This window comes from Apium graveolens, chromosome 2 (assembly GCF_009905375.1).
Source record: "Apium graveolens cultivar Ventura chromosome 2, ASM990537v1, whole genome shotgun sequence".
NCBI lineage: Eukaryota > Viridiplantae > Streptophyta > Magnoliopsida > Apiales > Apiaceae > Apium > Apium graveolens.
In genome coordinates this window covers 292,551,672-292,569,667 of record NC_133648.1, presented here as the reverse complement: position 1 = coordinate 292,569,667, position 17,996 = coordinate 292,551,672, and the positions used below count along the sequence as shown (strand labels likewise).

The 17,996-nt window shown below is 31.6% G+C and overlaps 1 protein-coding gene across 3 annotated transcripts; it reads right to left on the bottom strand.

Annotated features, from left to right (window-relative positions):
* Positions 1-2,100: 2,100 nt before the first annotated feature.
* Positions 2,101-12,379, bottom strand: LOC141708596 (uncharacterized). Of its 3 annotated transcripts, none has more exons than XM_074512301.1 (15): positions 12,028-12,377; positions 11,628-11,765; positions 11,462-11,543; positions 10,907-10,983; positions 8,817-8,923; positions 7,034-7,166; positions 6,835-6,951; positions 6,652-6,743; positions 4,954-5,020; positions 4,684-4,762; positions 4,508-4,623; positions 3,839-3,982; positions 3,530-3,679; positions 2,989-3,125; positions 2,101-2,592 (listed from the first exon to the last, which is right to left on the bottom strand). In XM_074512301.1, the coding sequence occupies exons 1-15, from the start codon at positions 12,220-12,222 to the stop codon at positions 2,514-2,516; spliced, it is 1,713 nt and encodes a 570-aa protein (XP_074368402.1). In that variant the 5' UTR covers positions 12,223-12,377; the 3' UTR covers positions 2,101-2,513. The 3 variants fall into 3 exon arrangements, with proteins under 3 accessions (XP_074368402.1, XP_074368403.1, XP_074368404.1); XM_074512302.1 differs by having other exon boundaries at positions 4,508-4,599; positions 12,028-12,376; XM_074512303.1 differs by lacking the exon at positions 3,530-3,679 and having other exon boundaries at positions 12,028-12,379.
* Between the last annotated feature and the right edge of the window lie 5,617 nt (positions 12,380-17,996).

Sequence of the window (17,996 nt, the reverse complement as noted above, 5' to 3'; positions counted from 1 at the left end):
GAACCTTTGCAGGTTCTGGAGGGTCTTGTGTTTTTGATTGATCAGACATGATTGATTGTTTGTTTGGATCTTAACTGTTTGTAAGCTTAACAAATTGGCTCTGATACCACTTGTTAGGCCTCAATGATATTATAAAGGGGGTTGAATATAGTATCTACAATAAATTCAATTATAAACACAAGTATGTAACAGAAAACAAGTTTATTCAATATATCAAACTCTGTTACAGTAGGTTTAATCTACTCTCTCAGTGATGTATGATATCACTAAGAGCTGCTACGGTTACAATGAATAATATTCTCGTGAATGATAACACATATAGTGTAAACCCTAATATGTATTTATATACTACACAATTACAAGATATCTCCTAATTGATATGATAATGATTCTGTTTCCTAAAATACATCAATCAGAGATTATCTACTACAGTCCTATAACTGTCCAATTCTTCATGCATATCTTTACTTGTTTAATCCAGATCCTCTCCTGTAAATCAGTTGCTTTACTTATCTGAAGTGTACCCGCACTTAAGTCCTAATATAAGTTCTAACGCCTTAAGTTATGATAACTTCCTGTCTTCAACAAGTTCTGATTTTCAGTTAAGTTCTGATACTAAATTCTGAAACTAAAAAAATCAGAGTAGACATGACATCACAAATATATCTAACATTACTCACAACTTTTAAATGTATAACTATAGAGATATATAAGTTATGATTACACATTAATATTACATGACTGAATTTTACATTCTAAACATTTCTGCAGAACTTTCATCCCCTTAGTGTTTTTTTACCATTATTTTACTCCTAGAATTGAAATAGGGCTACATAATATTGGAGATAATTATTAATAGTTTTCTTCATGATTTTTACCATTATATAGTTGAAATATGGCTTATATGATATTGCAGATAACTATTAATATTTTCCTAATATTAATGTGTAAAAGTAAGTTCAGTTTTGAGTATTATAGATAACTATAAATATTTTCCTAATATTAATGTGTAATAGTAAGTTCAGTTTTGAGTATTATAATCGATATAGGTATTTACGTGAAAAATGAATTCAAAAATGCAGGAAAGGTTTATACAGTATTCGGTGAACATAATATGTTTAATTTTATTAAGATAGTAATCATAAGATATCTAGTTTTTGGTTCTTGAACTTTTGAATCCAAAAGTAAGTAAATATTTTTCACTACTAAATATGAAAAAGTTGTTTTAAAAAAAAATGAAAAAGTTATATATTCATTTAGTGATCAATTAATAAAATATATTTTTGAGATATTTAAATAGTATATTGTTAATAAATTTATCTTTAAAAAAGTAATTTATTCATCATATTTTAAAACAACTCAAATGCGAATTAATCACATTAATTATATAAGTTAATATTCGTTCAACATCATGACTTGTAACAAGTAGAGGGATGATTTTAATAAACTCCATAGTATCGAGTTCTCTCGTATGGTTCGATAAAATGCTCCTTATGAAGCCTCTTCTTCCTGTTATGACTATAGTTCCAATGAGTAGTCCTCTATAGTCTATAGCATGTATAAAAAGATAATTTCGTTTTAGGCATTCTTGTTAATATTATTGCCTTTAATACTGTCATAAACTGTTGTTGTGGCTTGAATCGTATTGATTATGGCTTGTCTTTGTCAGGAGGAATCAAGTGTGGTATAGTCGGTGTTCTAAAAATCGCTCTAGGCGGCCGCCTTGGCGGCACCTAGGCCCTAGGCGGTGATAAAACGCCCCGACTCGGACTTAGGCGGTGATTTAGGTGTTTTTTCAAAAAATCGGGTCAAAATGGGGATTAGGCGGGTTAGGCGGTCAAAAATCGGTCCTAGGCGGAAAATAATTAATTTTTTTTTTTACCTTTTTATAAATTTAATTTATTGTTTTATAATTTCACACAATATCATGTCAAAGTCTAATATTAAGTATTGATAAGAAGTAACAAGTAATCTAATATATTTATTTTTTAACTTAAAATATAAAAATAACATATTATAATTAATTTAAAAGTGTGAATTAAAATATAGTTAATATTTTAAACTCGATAATTAGTACATAACGCATGTCAAATGTGTAGATATTGTTTAATACCATTCTAATTTCTTTTTTAAAACAAATATATGACATTGATCATTATATAATTATAAAAATTAAAAATAATATTTATATTCTTCCGATTAGTGTTCCGATTAATCGGTCCGATTAATCTCCTACTTACCGATTAATCCCTCGAAGGTACCCTCACCGTCCTGCCACGCCTGACGATTTCTGGAACACTGGGTATAGTCCCCAGTGTTGTTATCTACACAACTCCTGTAAGGGGACGAGATTCTGAAAACAAGTGTGTGGAGGCTGAGTACTTGTTTAAAAAGCATATCGTCTTTAATGAGATTCAACCCCAAGTAGACATCTATTGTCTTTGTAAAACAGGTCACAGTTCTATAGCTCTGTAGGAGGGTTTTGATCTTGCTTCTCCTTTTTTCTTTGCAAGTCACACTGTATGATTCTTCAAATAAATCCTCTCTTTTCCAGTTGGCTCCCAAATGTGTTTCAAATAATAATGGTAAATCCTTCAAACAAATTAACAAATTCTTGTCAAATTGGCTATAAGTGTGTTTCAAAAAATAGTGCAAAATTCTATTGCTTTGCTTACAGTTAATTAATAACCAATAAAATAATGACATTCCTAAAATAATATAATTTTTCAAGGTTCCAACATAACGAAGAAACTATATTTTAACTCCTAATATAATAATAAACTCACTAAAATAACAATGCTTATTTACATTTTGATACATTGTCATATTTTCTTTCACAGCTTGAGTAGTACATACTAAGAAATGAGATTATCATTACAATTGGCAACTTTGATTATCTAGGGTAGTTAATCTATGTATACACCACTTTAATTTTAATGAGCTTATAATTATGGAACTAATTAATCAAATTATACATGAAATTCTTACAACTTTATATAGACGCGCTTCCTGTTTAGGAATCCGGCAAAAAGACCCCAAAACAAAATCTCAAGAGCTACAAATGCAGTTGTTTCCCACGTCCTAGATTGGAGAATGGTTTGCAATTCGGACTCGGCGCCGTCAAACTGCATAACAAATTAACAAAATGGTAGAAAATTGTCAGTTCTCTATATAAAAAAGAAAGAAGGGGTAACTAGGAGGTATCTTTTGTATATCTAGTATCAATGAATACGTTACTTCATTGATAACATCTGACAGACATTACTTATATATGATTTATAATAGAGAGATGTTATAGTGAAATGTACAACACCAATATTTAGTTCTATCTGAGGTATTGGTATTCATTTCCAATTGAAGTTAATACTGCATTCAACCAGTGAACCCCTCACATATGTTTCAGTTTATTGATTTTTGAAAAATGTCCCTGTTCCAATATCATAATCACATTATTAATATTGCCTATTTGCAGATATCACAGTCAAGATTGTTCCTTTTCCTACTGCTTAGGTCAGAATCTATGTCCCACCTCTGAGATCAAAGGGTTGTATAAGAAAGAATCCAAGATGTTGGAGTTCCCTGTCACCCCACCATTTTCTACTGAAGTTATGTTGGGAGTATGAACCATGTCGTGTGTTGTAACTATAAACTGACGCACGAAGAATAGCAGCACAGAAATCTTGAAATGGAAAATGCACTATTGATTAGTAATATATCAGGTAAATAGGAACATCGTATCAGAGAGAGGCAGAGAGCCATGAACACAAAAAAAATAATGTAAATAGCTCATATATCACAGAGAACCAAGAACGCGAGAGAAGAGTAATTAAAAAATCACCAGGTTGTTTTCAGGTAAACGCCAGTAGAAACCTTGGACAACAACTGTAAATATGTCACATGCAGCCAAAGCATAAATAGCAAGTGCGTTCATTCCTACCCACTGAAGTAGTGCAACAGGTTTTCTGATTTGTTTGACATCAACCTGCTCCAGTTCGAGTTCAATTACCAAACCTCAAAAGTTTAATTACAATCATATTGCTTTCAGAATATTTAGGAAAGTAGCGTCTTCTCATAAACACATAGTATAACTGTCCACCCCTACTTTTTACATATTCTTTCAAACAGTGAAAACTGTCAGAAAGATGGAAATGGAAAGGTCACACATGCCGAAGCTGGGATCAATACTTCAACAAAAAACTGTGCTACATTAACAGCCACGAGTTAACCACAAACAGAGTTACCGCAGAATTTTGAATAAAGCCTATTTGCCTATATAGCTTTATATAATCTCAAAGATGGGACCAGGTTCATATTAAGATCTACATGCTCTGGATCCTTTTTTGTAACAGAGTAAAGAAGTTCAAAAAGATTCTCCAGACATAAAGAAGTTCGTGAACAAAAGTTCCCATGAACACCCAACGTTTTTTAGGAATTTTAGTAATCTTATTATAGATAATCTACCATTCAGAACTTTGTTAGTATAATAGTACATAAATACAAAACTTACAATGTAAAAGAAAATGGTTAAGAGGAAACCCGATGCTCCTGCAGTGACACACATATAGCTCAACGTATACAATGGCTTGGACAGAGGAACTCCTGGACGATTTGTGTATATGATGCCTATGAAAAAACAAAGTAAAACTTGGCGATTTCAAAGCAAAGTGATTGAACAGAAACTACCTAACAATGCCACAACAAATCCGGATATCAGCAGAAAGGCAGCAAATATAGACCAAAGAACTACCCTATGCTTATGTCCCTGCAGCAAAGGAGATATGTGTATGTTGGAAAAAGCTAGCACTGTAGCCTCAGAAAACAGACTATGCAATATAAGATTAGAGAGAAGTGAACAAAAAAAATATCTGTTAATGAAAGAGAGCACACAAAAAGGAACAAGAAAAGTATTTGTGTTCTTATATTTTATTGAAGTGAGAGAGAAAGGTGTGGTACCTTACAATGCACAATTATGTGCCCGAAGTGCAGACCGACAAAACACGTAACAGCAGCCATTAGTGAACTATTTATGCAATAAAACAAACGAGGAATTTGATGAGTGAATATATCTTTTAAGTTAACTCAAAGAGAAAACCCTACAAATGAAGCACATGAAAAGAATGGAGATGCTCTTTTAAAATTTCATTTCAATAAAAATTTGAGTGCAGAAGGAGATCAGATTGGAAGGCAGCCTGTGAACAAGGTTGCAAACGGCCCTGTTTCACCAGGTCTCAAAAATGACTCCAAAAAAGTTATACATAGACTTCATTTATCAGGTCACCATTTGACTGTATGTATTTTTTGTATATTAAAGGTTCATTTTTTTTATACACATAAAAATTAGATAAATTGAATAATTTTAATATATAAATATATTTTTCGGTCCCAACATAATAGATACTATAGCTTTTTTTTACCAAAGAACTATAAACATTTTTAACCTTGAAAAACTAACGAATTCAGTAAATAAATACAATTTTCAAATAATTATTTTTTATAAAAAAAGCATTGTTTAGGACAGGGAACCCAAAATGATAGAGACGGGACTGTTGGGAGGAGACAGTATTCTATTTTATTTGGTTTCACAGTCAGGGGGTCAGATTTCAACTTCAGGAATCTATTTAAAAACAATTCTTCGCGAAGATAGTTTGCCTCTCTAACATGATGTTATTCCTAAAGAAAGGTACTCACTATACAACATATGAGTTCTTGATACATGCATACATCCTGAATTTAGTCTTAGCTTCGGATACATACATATATAAACAAAATAGAAAAAGTTTTGGATTAGGACAGAATAAAAGAAGAAGATAAGTGGCAGTTTTCTCTAGGATAGTGTACATATATAAAGAATAGTGAAAACTGAAAAGGACTCGATAGGGTATGACGTCTCAACCAAAGAAATTCACTAATATTAGTTAGATTGTTGACATGTGATCACAGAGTTCTTAACAAGCTCATGTTAGTTACAAAAAATAAAGTTAATCTCACAAAAGATAATAGTACATAAGTCTTGATAACGTATGTTTTGATCTGATTCTTGTCTTAGCTGTTGACATAGTACATCCATATAAACAAATTCGAGATATCCTTGGATTAGGATAAGCTTAGAAGATAGAGTGGCAGTTTTCTCTAGCATGGTGTACATAAATATAGAATAGTGAAAAGGACTTTACAGGGTTGTAAGTCTTAACTGAAGCAATTCACTCGTTTTGCTAAGAATTTTTCTTGAAAATTGACATGATAATAGATTTTATTACAAGCTTGTATCGAATAAAATATTTAACAAATAAAGTTAATATTTTGCAAAAACTATAACAAGCTATTCAATGTGTATTGCATATTTTGAGCAGACCCGAATATAATTCTAATTTCGTTTTCAGCAAATGGAAGTAATATGCCGAGCAAACCCGAACACTGCTAAATTTCATATTCAGCTAATGGATCTATAAAATAGTCGGACATATATCACAAGTGTTATAAACCAAATGACTGCATTAACTTTTGAATAGTGTCTGTTCTTCTAGCTTCTGACCATCCTAGAGCCTGGACTGATAGAGTATTGACTATTTTTGTCAGTGTTTTGAAAATTCACACACAACATTGACTCTTTATAAAAATAAGCAACAAGATAAAGAAGGGAGCTTGTCTAACCTTAAAATACCTTCAGGTTCGAAAGGAGCAAGACACCACCCAGGGGAATTTGGAGGCAGTGGTCCATAATCAGGAGAATTAACACTGCAATCCTGTTACAAGAGGAAGTAAACCACCCAGAACCGGTTTAAGTTATTTGGTATATAGGTAATACAAGTCACGAAAGAAGGCACTATAGCTTACCAGTGTTCTTCTGTAGACAGGATGCTTGTATAAATGATGTTCACCTATAATTATTCGATCAACCAAGCCAACTGCATTGCAAGGAGGTTCAAGACTACCCCTCATCCCACATTGTACCTTCCAGAATACAAGTTTACATTTTCTGTGTAAGCTGAAAAAAAAACAAACATTAAACATATAGAACTATTTACTGACTCACAATTTGAGCTTGTGACATATATTCATCCTTCGGTGAGGCCCAGCTACTTCTTGAAACTTCGAATTTCCAGTTTGGAACATAAAGACCATACAGCAAGCACATATACAATGATCCTAATGAGATAGCTGTCACCCTACAACAAAATATTATAATCAGAAACTAGAATAACAACCTCCAAATGTATTCCTCATTCATTATTTACTGGCTTCATTCACTAATATCTGGCAGACGTAAACTACAATTTCTATACTTGATAGGTATGAGATTGATGATGTGCAAAGAGAATAGACAAATATTGTGAGTTCCAATTCAAATATCTCAAAAATTTAAAAGGGATTCATTGTGCATCACATAACTTTGTTTACAAAATTTATATCCACAATCACCTTTCTCGAACTCAACTTCTTAAACGAGTGTGCATGCTGCGATTTGGTGCGGTTCCGAACATCAACCATTACCAAGCCATAATATGCAGTTCAGTTCAGTTAGGTTGTACCCTTAACCATAACTGAACATTTAAAGTAGTTTCTCAGTTTCAGGCTTTAATATTATTTTTTTTTCTTTATTGTACATAATAATCTGATCATCAACTTGAGGTACTTGTTAGTAGTTTTAAAGAAAGATATGAATGAAGGTCAGAAGCCAAACAAAAATATAGGTTAAAAGACTAAAAATATTACTGGAAAATTATGAAGGAAACTGAGATTTGATTCTTAAAGTTATTTAATTTGTCATACGAGATGAAAAGTGTGTGACCACATTCAAAGCAGCGAAATAGAAAAGATAGAAACAGGTCTAGAGCAACTTAAGTTAAATATAATCTATTGAAACAAAACTCATAAAAGAACATTAATGTTAATTGTTTGTATTTTAGTATAATATGTAATATATATAGGCAAAAGTTTTATGGAGTACCCTTAAATAGAGTACTAACTGCAGTACTATATGGCAACATGTTCCGCTTTTAAATATTGCAAAACATATTGCAGGACATGTTACAATACATATACAGTAGTACTCCAATTTGTGTTTCATTTAAGGTACTCCACCGAACAAAACGTGCAGAACTATGTAATTATGCCTTATAATTAGCACGATATTTTAGTGCTAGACAATATAAAATTACAGTAAAAGCCAAAACCGAAGCATTTATTTTGAATTCGTAGTTCGTTTTTTCTTCAGTTTCAGTTTTCTATGCTCACCGGAGTCTTCTTTATTGCAAATATGCCATACATGAAGAAGACTTACAAAAGAGGATTTATATTTTGGTTATAAAGTTTGAAGATGGTGGAAAACCAGGTAACATGTGCAAACGGAATCCAAGATCTAGGTCATAATTGAGCTTTGAAATATGTGAGTAAGATTCTATGTTGCTGGAATGCATCAATTAGCAGAAGTTAAAAGATCCGGTAAAAAACTTCCACGAGAATTGCTAGCATTGCTGAGAGATAATTAAATTGTTTGAGACACAGTTCCAAGTCAACCATATTTGCAGACCCTCTGGGATGGTACTCTTAAACTATTGAAATAGTGGGATTTAATCAATATTAAAATACACTCAAACATCAAAACAGGTTTCTGTACTTCTGCGAGACCAGTCATTCATACTTAAAATATTGGGAGACCAGTTAATCAGTGACCAAATTCAGGTACTAAAGTAATTTAAAGTTAAAAATAGAAATAATATGTGATTATTGGCGCTCCAGAATATCAGCAGAATAAGACACCTATAATGAACTGACTGAGACTTGGAATGCATGATAGTCCTAGAGTATATACTTACCACTGCTTGTAGTATTTTTTCGTGAAAGCTGCAGCTGTGTCAACCACGATGTTGTTTACAAGCCAGATCTCGGCAAGAGAAGCCAGGAGATAACCAATTGAGATTCTCTGAGTACAACAAACTATAAAGAAGTGGTCTGGAGGTAGTCGAGTAGAAAAAATCTATACGAGAACTCATGCTATGTTCTGAGATAATTCCCTACAAAACTCACTACAATAATTAGCATAGTGAATTAAGTCAAAGTTATGAGTAACCAGCTCATCTAAAACCTTAAACTGTTAGAGGGAGGCCCCATATAGATCTTATATAGTATTCAACACTCCCCCTTACTCGAAAGTCCAATTTTTGAATTGAAGAGTGGATCACAGGCCATCTTTGAGGCATAAATTGCCTTTCTTTCTATAATAAATTGTGAGAATATTGAGCGTGGTAAAGGGTCGAACTTGAGACTTCCGGCGACCAGAGCTCTGATACCGTTATAATTCAGAATAAACCAATCACTAACAATGCGGAAAGATTGAAAAACAAGCAAATGGCGGGTAATTATGAGAATTGCCAAAGTAATCAATATCATAAAAATACCAAGAATGTTATGATCATCGCTTTTTTACCAACGATAAGCTTTTTAGAAAGTCCTCCTAAAAAATTTCCCCGAAGGTAATCCTCCAATTTCCAATGGATGATCGAACATTCTTTAGCAATCTTTGGTGTACAAAATAACAATCTCAAAAATTTAACCGGATGAATCTCCTATACTAAAAAAGTGAGATATATATCTACATTAATGTACTCATTCAGTACAATTGACATATCATGAATATCATGATAGTTTCCCACAACTAGACCTTTTTGTTCTAAAAACACCTAGTCCTGGTTTAGAGCCTATACCATGTAAAATAGGCTCTGCAAGGTTGAAAGTCTTTGATGTATAGTCTCTAGTCCGGTCTTTTTTAGGGAAAAACAGATATGTTTAAGTAAACCACGGCCCACAAATCCTTAGCACGTGTCCGACCGTCATGCCACCAAATCTTCCTCAAATCAATTATGGATATCCCATTTTTTATCAAGTCTATTTCGATACACTTTTTTTATAGAATTATGGTTTGAGGAGTGAAGAAATGAAAACCCTAGAAGAGAAGCAGATTACCTTTAGGGAAATAAGAAAATACCATATGAGGAACTTCAAAAAAACTCGTCATTCGTAAAGAGGCGATGATCAAAACATTCTTGGTATTTTTACGATATTAATTACTTCGGCAATACTCATAATTACATTGTTCGGGTATACGTGTCATCATATATTTTGCTTTTTTAATCTTTCTGCATTATTAGTGATCGGTTTATTCTAAATCGTAATGGTATCATAGCTCTGGTCGGAGAATGTCTCAAATTCGACTCCTGCCTCCCCCAATATTCTCACAATTTAATATGGACATGAAGGCAATTTATGCCCCAAAGATAATCACTCGTGGTCGACTCTTCAACCTAAAAAATGAATTTTCGAGTGAGTGGGAGTGTTATATATGATACAAGATCCATATGGGGCCTTACTCACATTAATTAGTAATTGTTTACTAGACTTAAATATATATGCCTTTTACACTTACACTTGTAAATGGGACGTACACGTTGGAAGCTAAAAAAATTGTATGAGTAATCCGATAAAATCTTTTTTTGAATCAAGTTCGAGTGTTTAGGTTTATGAAAGATATCGCTTCTTCTCTACAATACTATGAGTCATTTATACTGAGATGAGATACATAGACATTTCTAATAAACATAGGTCTATTATGAAGTTCGTTATGGGACATTACCTTGTATACGCGACCATGCAGAGCCTCAAAATCAATAGTGTTAATAATTTTAATGTCGTTTGTTGTCACTTCCATATTGTTTATAATTTTAATGCCATTTGTGGTCACTTCAATAGTGTTAATAATTTTAATGCCATTTTCGGTCACTTATTGCAACACCATTATCGTAGAACTACAACCTTGTCAAACAAATATCAATAAGAAATTCAACACAAAATTTATACTTGTTGGTACTGTGAGCATGCAATACCATCGATATAAAAAAAGTCAAGCTACCTGTAGCACTCCCATTAGTCGCATCTTGGTGATATCAACTCCATAAGTTAAATCTCCATGACCGTGAAAGTACCCGCCTAATTTAGCATTCAATAATGAAGATTGAGATTCTTTAAAATAAAAAGAAATTGCTTCATGCATGGATATAGTAGTCAAAAGTAGATTTTCTTGTATCAGAAATTCATTTATCGTGAACGAATCGTATCATATTGCGTGTAAGACCAAAAGTAGAAATCTATAAATAGAAAATGCAGATTATCAAAAAAATGCAAATCACTATAGCCAATGAATCAAACAGCGTGTTCTATGCAAGTATATTAGATAAGATTCACCCCTTTGTAAAAGTTCTATGTACTATTGGTGCATTGGGATTCTGGAATAATACTACAAAAGTTAGCTTAAGAAACTTATCATAACGGGATAAATGGTATGAAAAAAAACTTCACACATAAAATTAAGAAATATGTGCAAAATGGCGAGATGCTTATAAAGAAAAACAAAAATTAAAGTGTAATACAATGCCTACATTTTCAAAAAGGGACAAAACAATATTACCTTGTAATATTAATCCTAATAAGAAAAGCTTAATTGTTCTCAATATAACTTTCTTCGTTGCAGATCGTTTATCGTCCACTCTCTGCACAATGTAGCAAGCCATAATTCAAAAACCGCAACAAACTATGGTAGAGTACAAAATTTGAGTAAACATAATGATGAGTACCTTGAAGACAAGAGAGACAGAAATACCAACAGCAAAAAGGAAAAACGGCATTACAAAATCCGCGAGGGTGACACCAAACCACGGAGAATGATTAATTGACGGAAAAGCGCCCCCAGCATTATCAACCAGTATCATCAGCTGTCCCAAAAATATATAAAACCTAATTAATACTTAAAAGTAAACACATTTCACATAACTTCGTTAATAGATAATAAAATGATCGATTACACTATGTTCCAGCACTAAAACAATACAACTCTAAGGAATTCACTAAAAAATATAAAGATTCTCATATAATCTGAACATACAAAAATGAAGTTTAGAAATTAAAATTGACGAATTTAAAATACTCATAGAACACAGTACAGATAAAATTCAGAAATAATGTTGAGAAACATACTAATACAGTGAAACCTCGAAAAACGTCGACAGAAATAAGGCGTTGATTTGAAGAGTTTTGATGATGAGGATCAGCAGCGTCGTTTGGAGTTTGATTTTCGAGAAGAGGCTTCTGCTCTTCTGTGATCATCAACTCCGTTGAATCATTACCGTTAAACGACATCGTTTTGCCTTTACACTCGGGGCTTGCTCTCATTTTTATCTCTTCACTCTAGTCACTCTACACTCCCGAGTGATTTTATACTACGGTGGTTAGGATTGGGTGAAGGGGGAAATAATCATTATTTCAACTGCAGTAACAAGAATACCAATTCTCGGAACCGATGGATTATGTATTCTGTAACAAAATATCAAGTAATACACTGATATGTTGGGTTACAATCGATACGCATATATATTTTGGGTAATATGAAGAATATTAATTTTTTTTTAAAATGAATATAACTAATACGCAATTGAAGAGTGGGTATTGTATAATATTATATTCCTTAAAAATTTTAATACGCAAAACTAATTTAGGTATACTTTAAAAATTATATGCAGCATTCTGGGTTGAACTAAATATGTATATACAGTTTGAATGATTTGTAAATTTTGAAAAATGAATATAACTAATACGCAATTGAAGAATAGGTATCATTTAATATACTTAATATTAGATTTTTTAAAAACTGAATACGCAAAAATAATTTGGGTATCCTTAAAAATTATGTATCAGTTATAGTGAAGAAAGAAAATAAACAGATGTGGGATGTGAGTTTGCAAGTGGGTTTGGATCGGGTGGGGAATACGCATATGTGTAACGGGTAGTTTTAGTACGCAAAGGGTATTTTCAACACTTAACCCGGACAATCGGTATTCTCCTTTTTTCTAATTAAAAAAACATTATTTTTTTCATTTTTTCGTTAGGATTACGGCTTCTCTTTTCCTTTTATACTAGATGAGTTCCCGGCCGATACCCGATTAATTTAAATTATATATATATTAATATAATATTTTTAATACATAATAATGAGAGTAGAATAAAATTATAAATACAAAAACTTTATAATAATATTTTCCAAACTACAAATATTGACTATCAATTTTTTATTAAATATAAAAATATATAATAATGAATATTTGTGTAAATAAAATTAATTTTGAATAAGAAAAAAATAGTGAAGAAAATGGAACTATTGAAAATTATTAATTTAAGAATATAAAAATTAGCAAAAAAGAGAATGATAAATGGGTAACAGGGATAATTAGTGGAATTAATAAATGAAAGAGAGGGGTTGAAAGTAAATTAAATGAGAAGAGGATTATTAGTGGAAGAAAATATCAGCAAAATTAATGAGAGCTTGACACATAGAATTTGATGATGTAAGCTCTTAAAGGAGAGTTTGACATATAAGATATGATGATGTCATTTGTGCTTTGTTTTAGTATAATGTACATAAAGGTTCGTCCTTTTTAGTTCTCACATTTCTAGGTCAAATTGAATATCAAATATTACAAGTAGCTCTAACATTATTTTGAAAAACTGAAAATACATATTAAAGTAGATTATAATTATTTTTTAATGATATTTTTTTATCAGTTGATAAAATATTAATAAATTTTAGTTGGGCGCCCATCTTTGAGACATAAATTTGTCTTTCATATCCATAATAAATTGCGAAAATATTGGGGGTGGTAGGGAGTCGAACCTGACTCCTCCCGAGTTTTGATACCATTTTAAGTAATCAGTCGCACTAAAATCTTAAAGTATTTAGGAAAGCACCACCAGATCTATTATCTAACAAATTTGACTAGTCAACAGTGAGTAAAAAAAGGTACAAGTTAAACAACCTCGTTTCGTTTTCTTTAATTATCGAAGATATCGAAGAAAATTATTATATTAACCGCTAAATATTATATATTTAAAAGATTCTTTGACATAAACATATTTTACCTATATAAAGTTTTTTTGAAAATATTTTCTTAAAAAAAACTTATTTTAGGATTAAATTAATTTGGGCTAAATTATTTAGTTGGTCACTGAAGTCGGCTTAATATATCAAGTTGGTTACTGAACTGAAAACGATATCAAGATAGTCACTAAAATCATGGACGAGTACACTTTGTCAATTTTCCTCGATATTTAACAAAACGATCGATCTTATTTCATCACTTTCAAAATTAGACTCATGACTGCTAACATCTCTAAACTGATCGCTAACTCATTGCTCCTTAAAATTTAATAAATGGGCTTTTCCTATCATTAAATATTGAGGAAAATTAGTAAAGTGTACTGTCGCTGATTTTAGTAACTATCTTGATGTCGTTTTCAATTCAGGGAATAACTTGATAAATTAAGCCGACTTTAGTGACCAATTTGATAATTAATTTGGAACTTTATTATTTTTCGAGAATAAATTATTTCATAAAAACCGTTTCTTTGAAAAGAACAGGACGATAGAATCATTCATTTGTATTTTATAATTCTCTTTTTTTTAAACTAACAGTTTCAACAAATTTTTTGAGGTAAATATCATCGAAATACGGTATAGTAATAATAGAAATATGAATTTAACATATGTTTCCACTTCTCTAATTGTAAAATAGAAGGATTGCATACATTTTATTTTTTATGAAATAAATAATATAATAAACAAACCAATCAAACCCACTCAGTATAACTCGCTTAAAGCGGGGTCTGGGGAGGGTAAAATATACAAAGCCCTGCCCCTATTTCGAAAAAATAGGGAGGCTGCTTCCGTGAAGAACCTCGACTTAGTGCAAGACATGATAAATGTGTATATGTGCGATACCTGAGCCCATGACAAAAATCAAATGAGACTTACCCGTGAACAATCCACATTAGTGTCTACCAAAATCTGAACTTCTACACTTCTGACTTACAAGAAATCATTTACCAACGTAGATGTACATGAAACTTTACAATTGAACCCGGTGTAAGCTACAACATCCAACCTTAACTACTTTAATACAATGTCTCCAATAAACCCTATCTAATGTCATATCATCCGTGAGATTTAAAGCCGCCATATCCAAACTCAATTAATCATGCCACATTTTACGCGGTCTACCTTTCTTTATCTTTTCCCCGCTCAAAATATTTTCAACCCGTCTAACTGATGCTGAAGTACACCCGCGTCTAACATGCCCATACCAATGTAAACGTCCTTCCCTATTTTCTTGAAAATAGATTCTACACCCAAATCTCTTATAAAGTATTATTCAGTATATAATCCGCCATTGTGCAACCACAAATCCATCGCTACGCATTTGTATAGTCTCCAACCTACGTTCTTCGACTTTCCTCAGTGGCCAACATTTGGAACCATACAGTAATGTCAGTCTAACTGCCAATATATAAAATTTACTATTCAACTTCAAAGGTACACTATTTTTACATAACGCTCCAGTAGTAGCCTTCCATCTAACCCAGCCTACCTTAATACGATGCCTAACATTAGCAAGAATATCACTGTTGCTCTTCATGATAGAGCCCCAGTAATTGAAACTATCATTTTTTGGAACATGGTCATCTGCATTGTAAACGACAACATCATTCTCTTGATTTTTCATGCTGAAATTAGCCCAAAAGTACTCAGTCTTAGAACGGTACAAACGCAATCATTTAGCATCTAAGGATGCACGCAACCGTTCTAAGTTTGTATTAACCTCAGACCTCAACCGGAAAATACAAATTATTTCCTAAAAAAATATATACATAATGAAGAATCTTTTTTTGTATCTAAAATTGTAGTGATCAAAATGACTGGCACCCAATATATATTAGTGTATGTGCCTTAGAGACAACAATATTATATTTTAGTTTAAGACATTTGAATTATTAATGTTTATTTACTATTGATTATTCTTTTTATAATTTATTATGTCTTAATTTAATGCAATATAAATAATAGATTAACAAATCTCCTTGGAATATGATGTGCATTCTTCATATCTAAGTGTGTGACTTAGAAATGAGATATGAGACTAGTATCAATATTCCTAAAGGTCCTTAGTCGGGTATTATTATTAAAGGGTAATAATAATGTATTAAGAGTTGTGTGTTTGTTAACAGATGATCACATCTAATTGATCATAGGTTTAGTAGTACTAAAGTCGAAAACATATGCACATATAAACGTACATTGTGTTGGACAGACCTAATGTGAGATTCTACATGTCTATTGTGTCATAAGTAATTCTCACAACGATAATGATGTAATGGTCATTAGACTTAAATTATATTTCTACATGAGAATTAATGTACTTTGATTATATTAAAAGTTACATTTGACCGGGTAATGATTCAAGTGTACTTCGGGTATATTATGAATCGTATGAGAAATATGAATGATCTAAAAAGAATTTAAACCTACTATTTTATGAGTGATATTATCGTCTTCTTGTGTGAGCTATACTATGAAATGTGTGGTCGCACTCAAATGTTGATTTGATATGATAGTCTATTCATTGACCAAGGAAACCTGAATTAAACTATGATGAGGATGACACATTACATGCCTCTAGTTTAATCTATAATATATGGTTAAAAAGATTGTACATTATTTATAAAAGGTTAAATCGATCACCAATTTAATTATTATTACTTGGGTAGCAATGATGTATTACTATATGCCGCTAATTGTTTATAATTTTAATATTATTTCCAACGTAATAGGTAACCTACAGGCTCGCACAAAAAAAATATGGAGGAAAATTTAATTTAAATTTAGATTTAAACTAAATAGGAAATTTGAATTATTTATTATTAATTAAGTTGGACTTAATTAATAGAATAAATAAAATTCGAATTTACAATTATTAAAATCGAAATTCGGTTTCTTGATGATTAAGTAAGAATTAATTAGATTATAACTAGGAATTTCGGATTTTAATAACTCTAAATAAGATTAGAGTTAGAATTCGTTTTTATATTTATGATATATAATCTCTTAAAGGAGAAGGAGAAGAATGAGAAGAAAGAGAAGAATGAGAGGAAAAAGAAGGAGAGGAGGAAGAAGAAGAAGAAGAAGCAGCAGGATGAGGAGGAGGAGGAGACGAAGAAGAAGAAGGAGAAGAACGAGTTCAAGTTTTCGATGCTAGTACACGCCTCCTCCACTCAGAGTTCAAGTTTTCGATGCTAGTACACGCCTCCTTCACTCAGAGTTCAAGTTTTCGATGCTAGTACACGCCTCCTCCGCTTAAGTTTTCGATGCAAGGACCTCCATTAGATAACCATAATCATAAAGTTTTGTAAAGTAAACATCTCATCCATGAATTATATATTATTTTTCACATGGATCTTGCGGTGGGTTTCATATTTTTCTGGTTTTTCTGGTTTGTACGGTTTTATTCTTTGTTTTCGCTGCGTTTTATATCCCAAAATCCAACAATGGCATCAGAGCTACTTGCGAAAGGTTTTAATTTATTTGTGTGTTTACTGATTTTACGATTTAACATTTAAACATGTATATAATCTGCCATGATTGTTATGTAGGAGATTTTTTATGATATACATTCTACTACGTTTATATGTGTATAGACTGATGAACATATTACGTATGGACACAATCTGTTGAAAGATTTGTATGTATTAGATACATGATACATGTAGTGTTCTAAAAATTGGACAATTAATCGATTAATAGGATGATTAATCAGAGTTCGAACGGGTCCCATCTCGATTAATCAGAAATTGGTTTAAATTACATTTTTTTAATTGTTTAAAAGTCGCCTGATTCGGTCAAAAATCGGTCAGTTCGGGTCAAAAATCGGTTAGTTCGGTGAAATGGTGAAAATTAATAAGCAAAATATTTTTTTAAGAAAAATTGAAATTTAAAATTATAGTTAACATTTAGTAATAATATATTGACTTATATTAACTATCATATGCCCCTAAATTCTAATCTCTAATAATTGAACAAGTTTCTTCAATTAAATAACTATTATTTATCCTTCACAATCTCC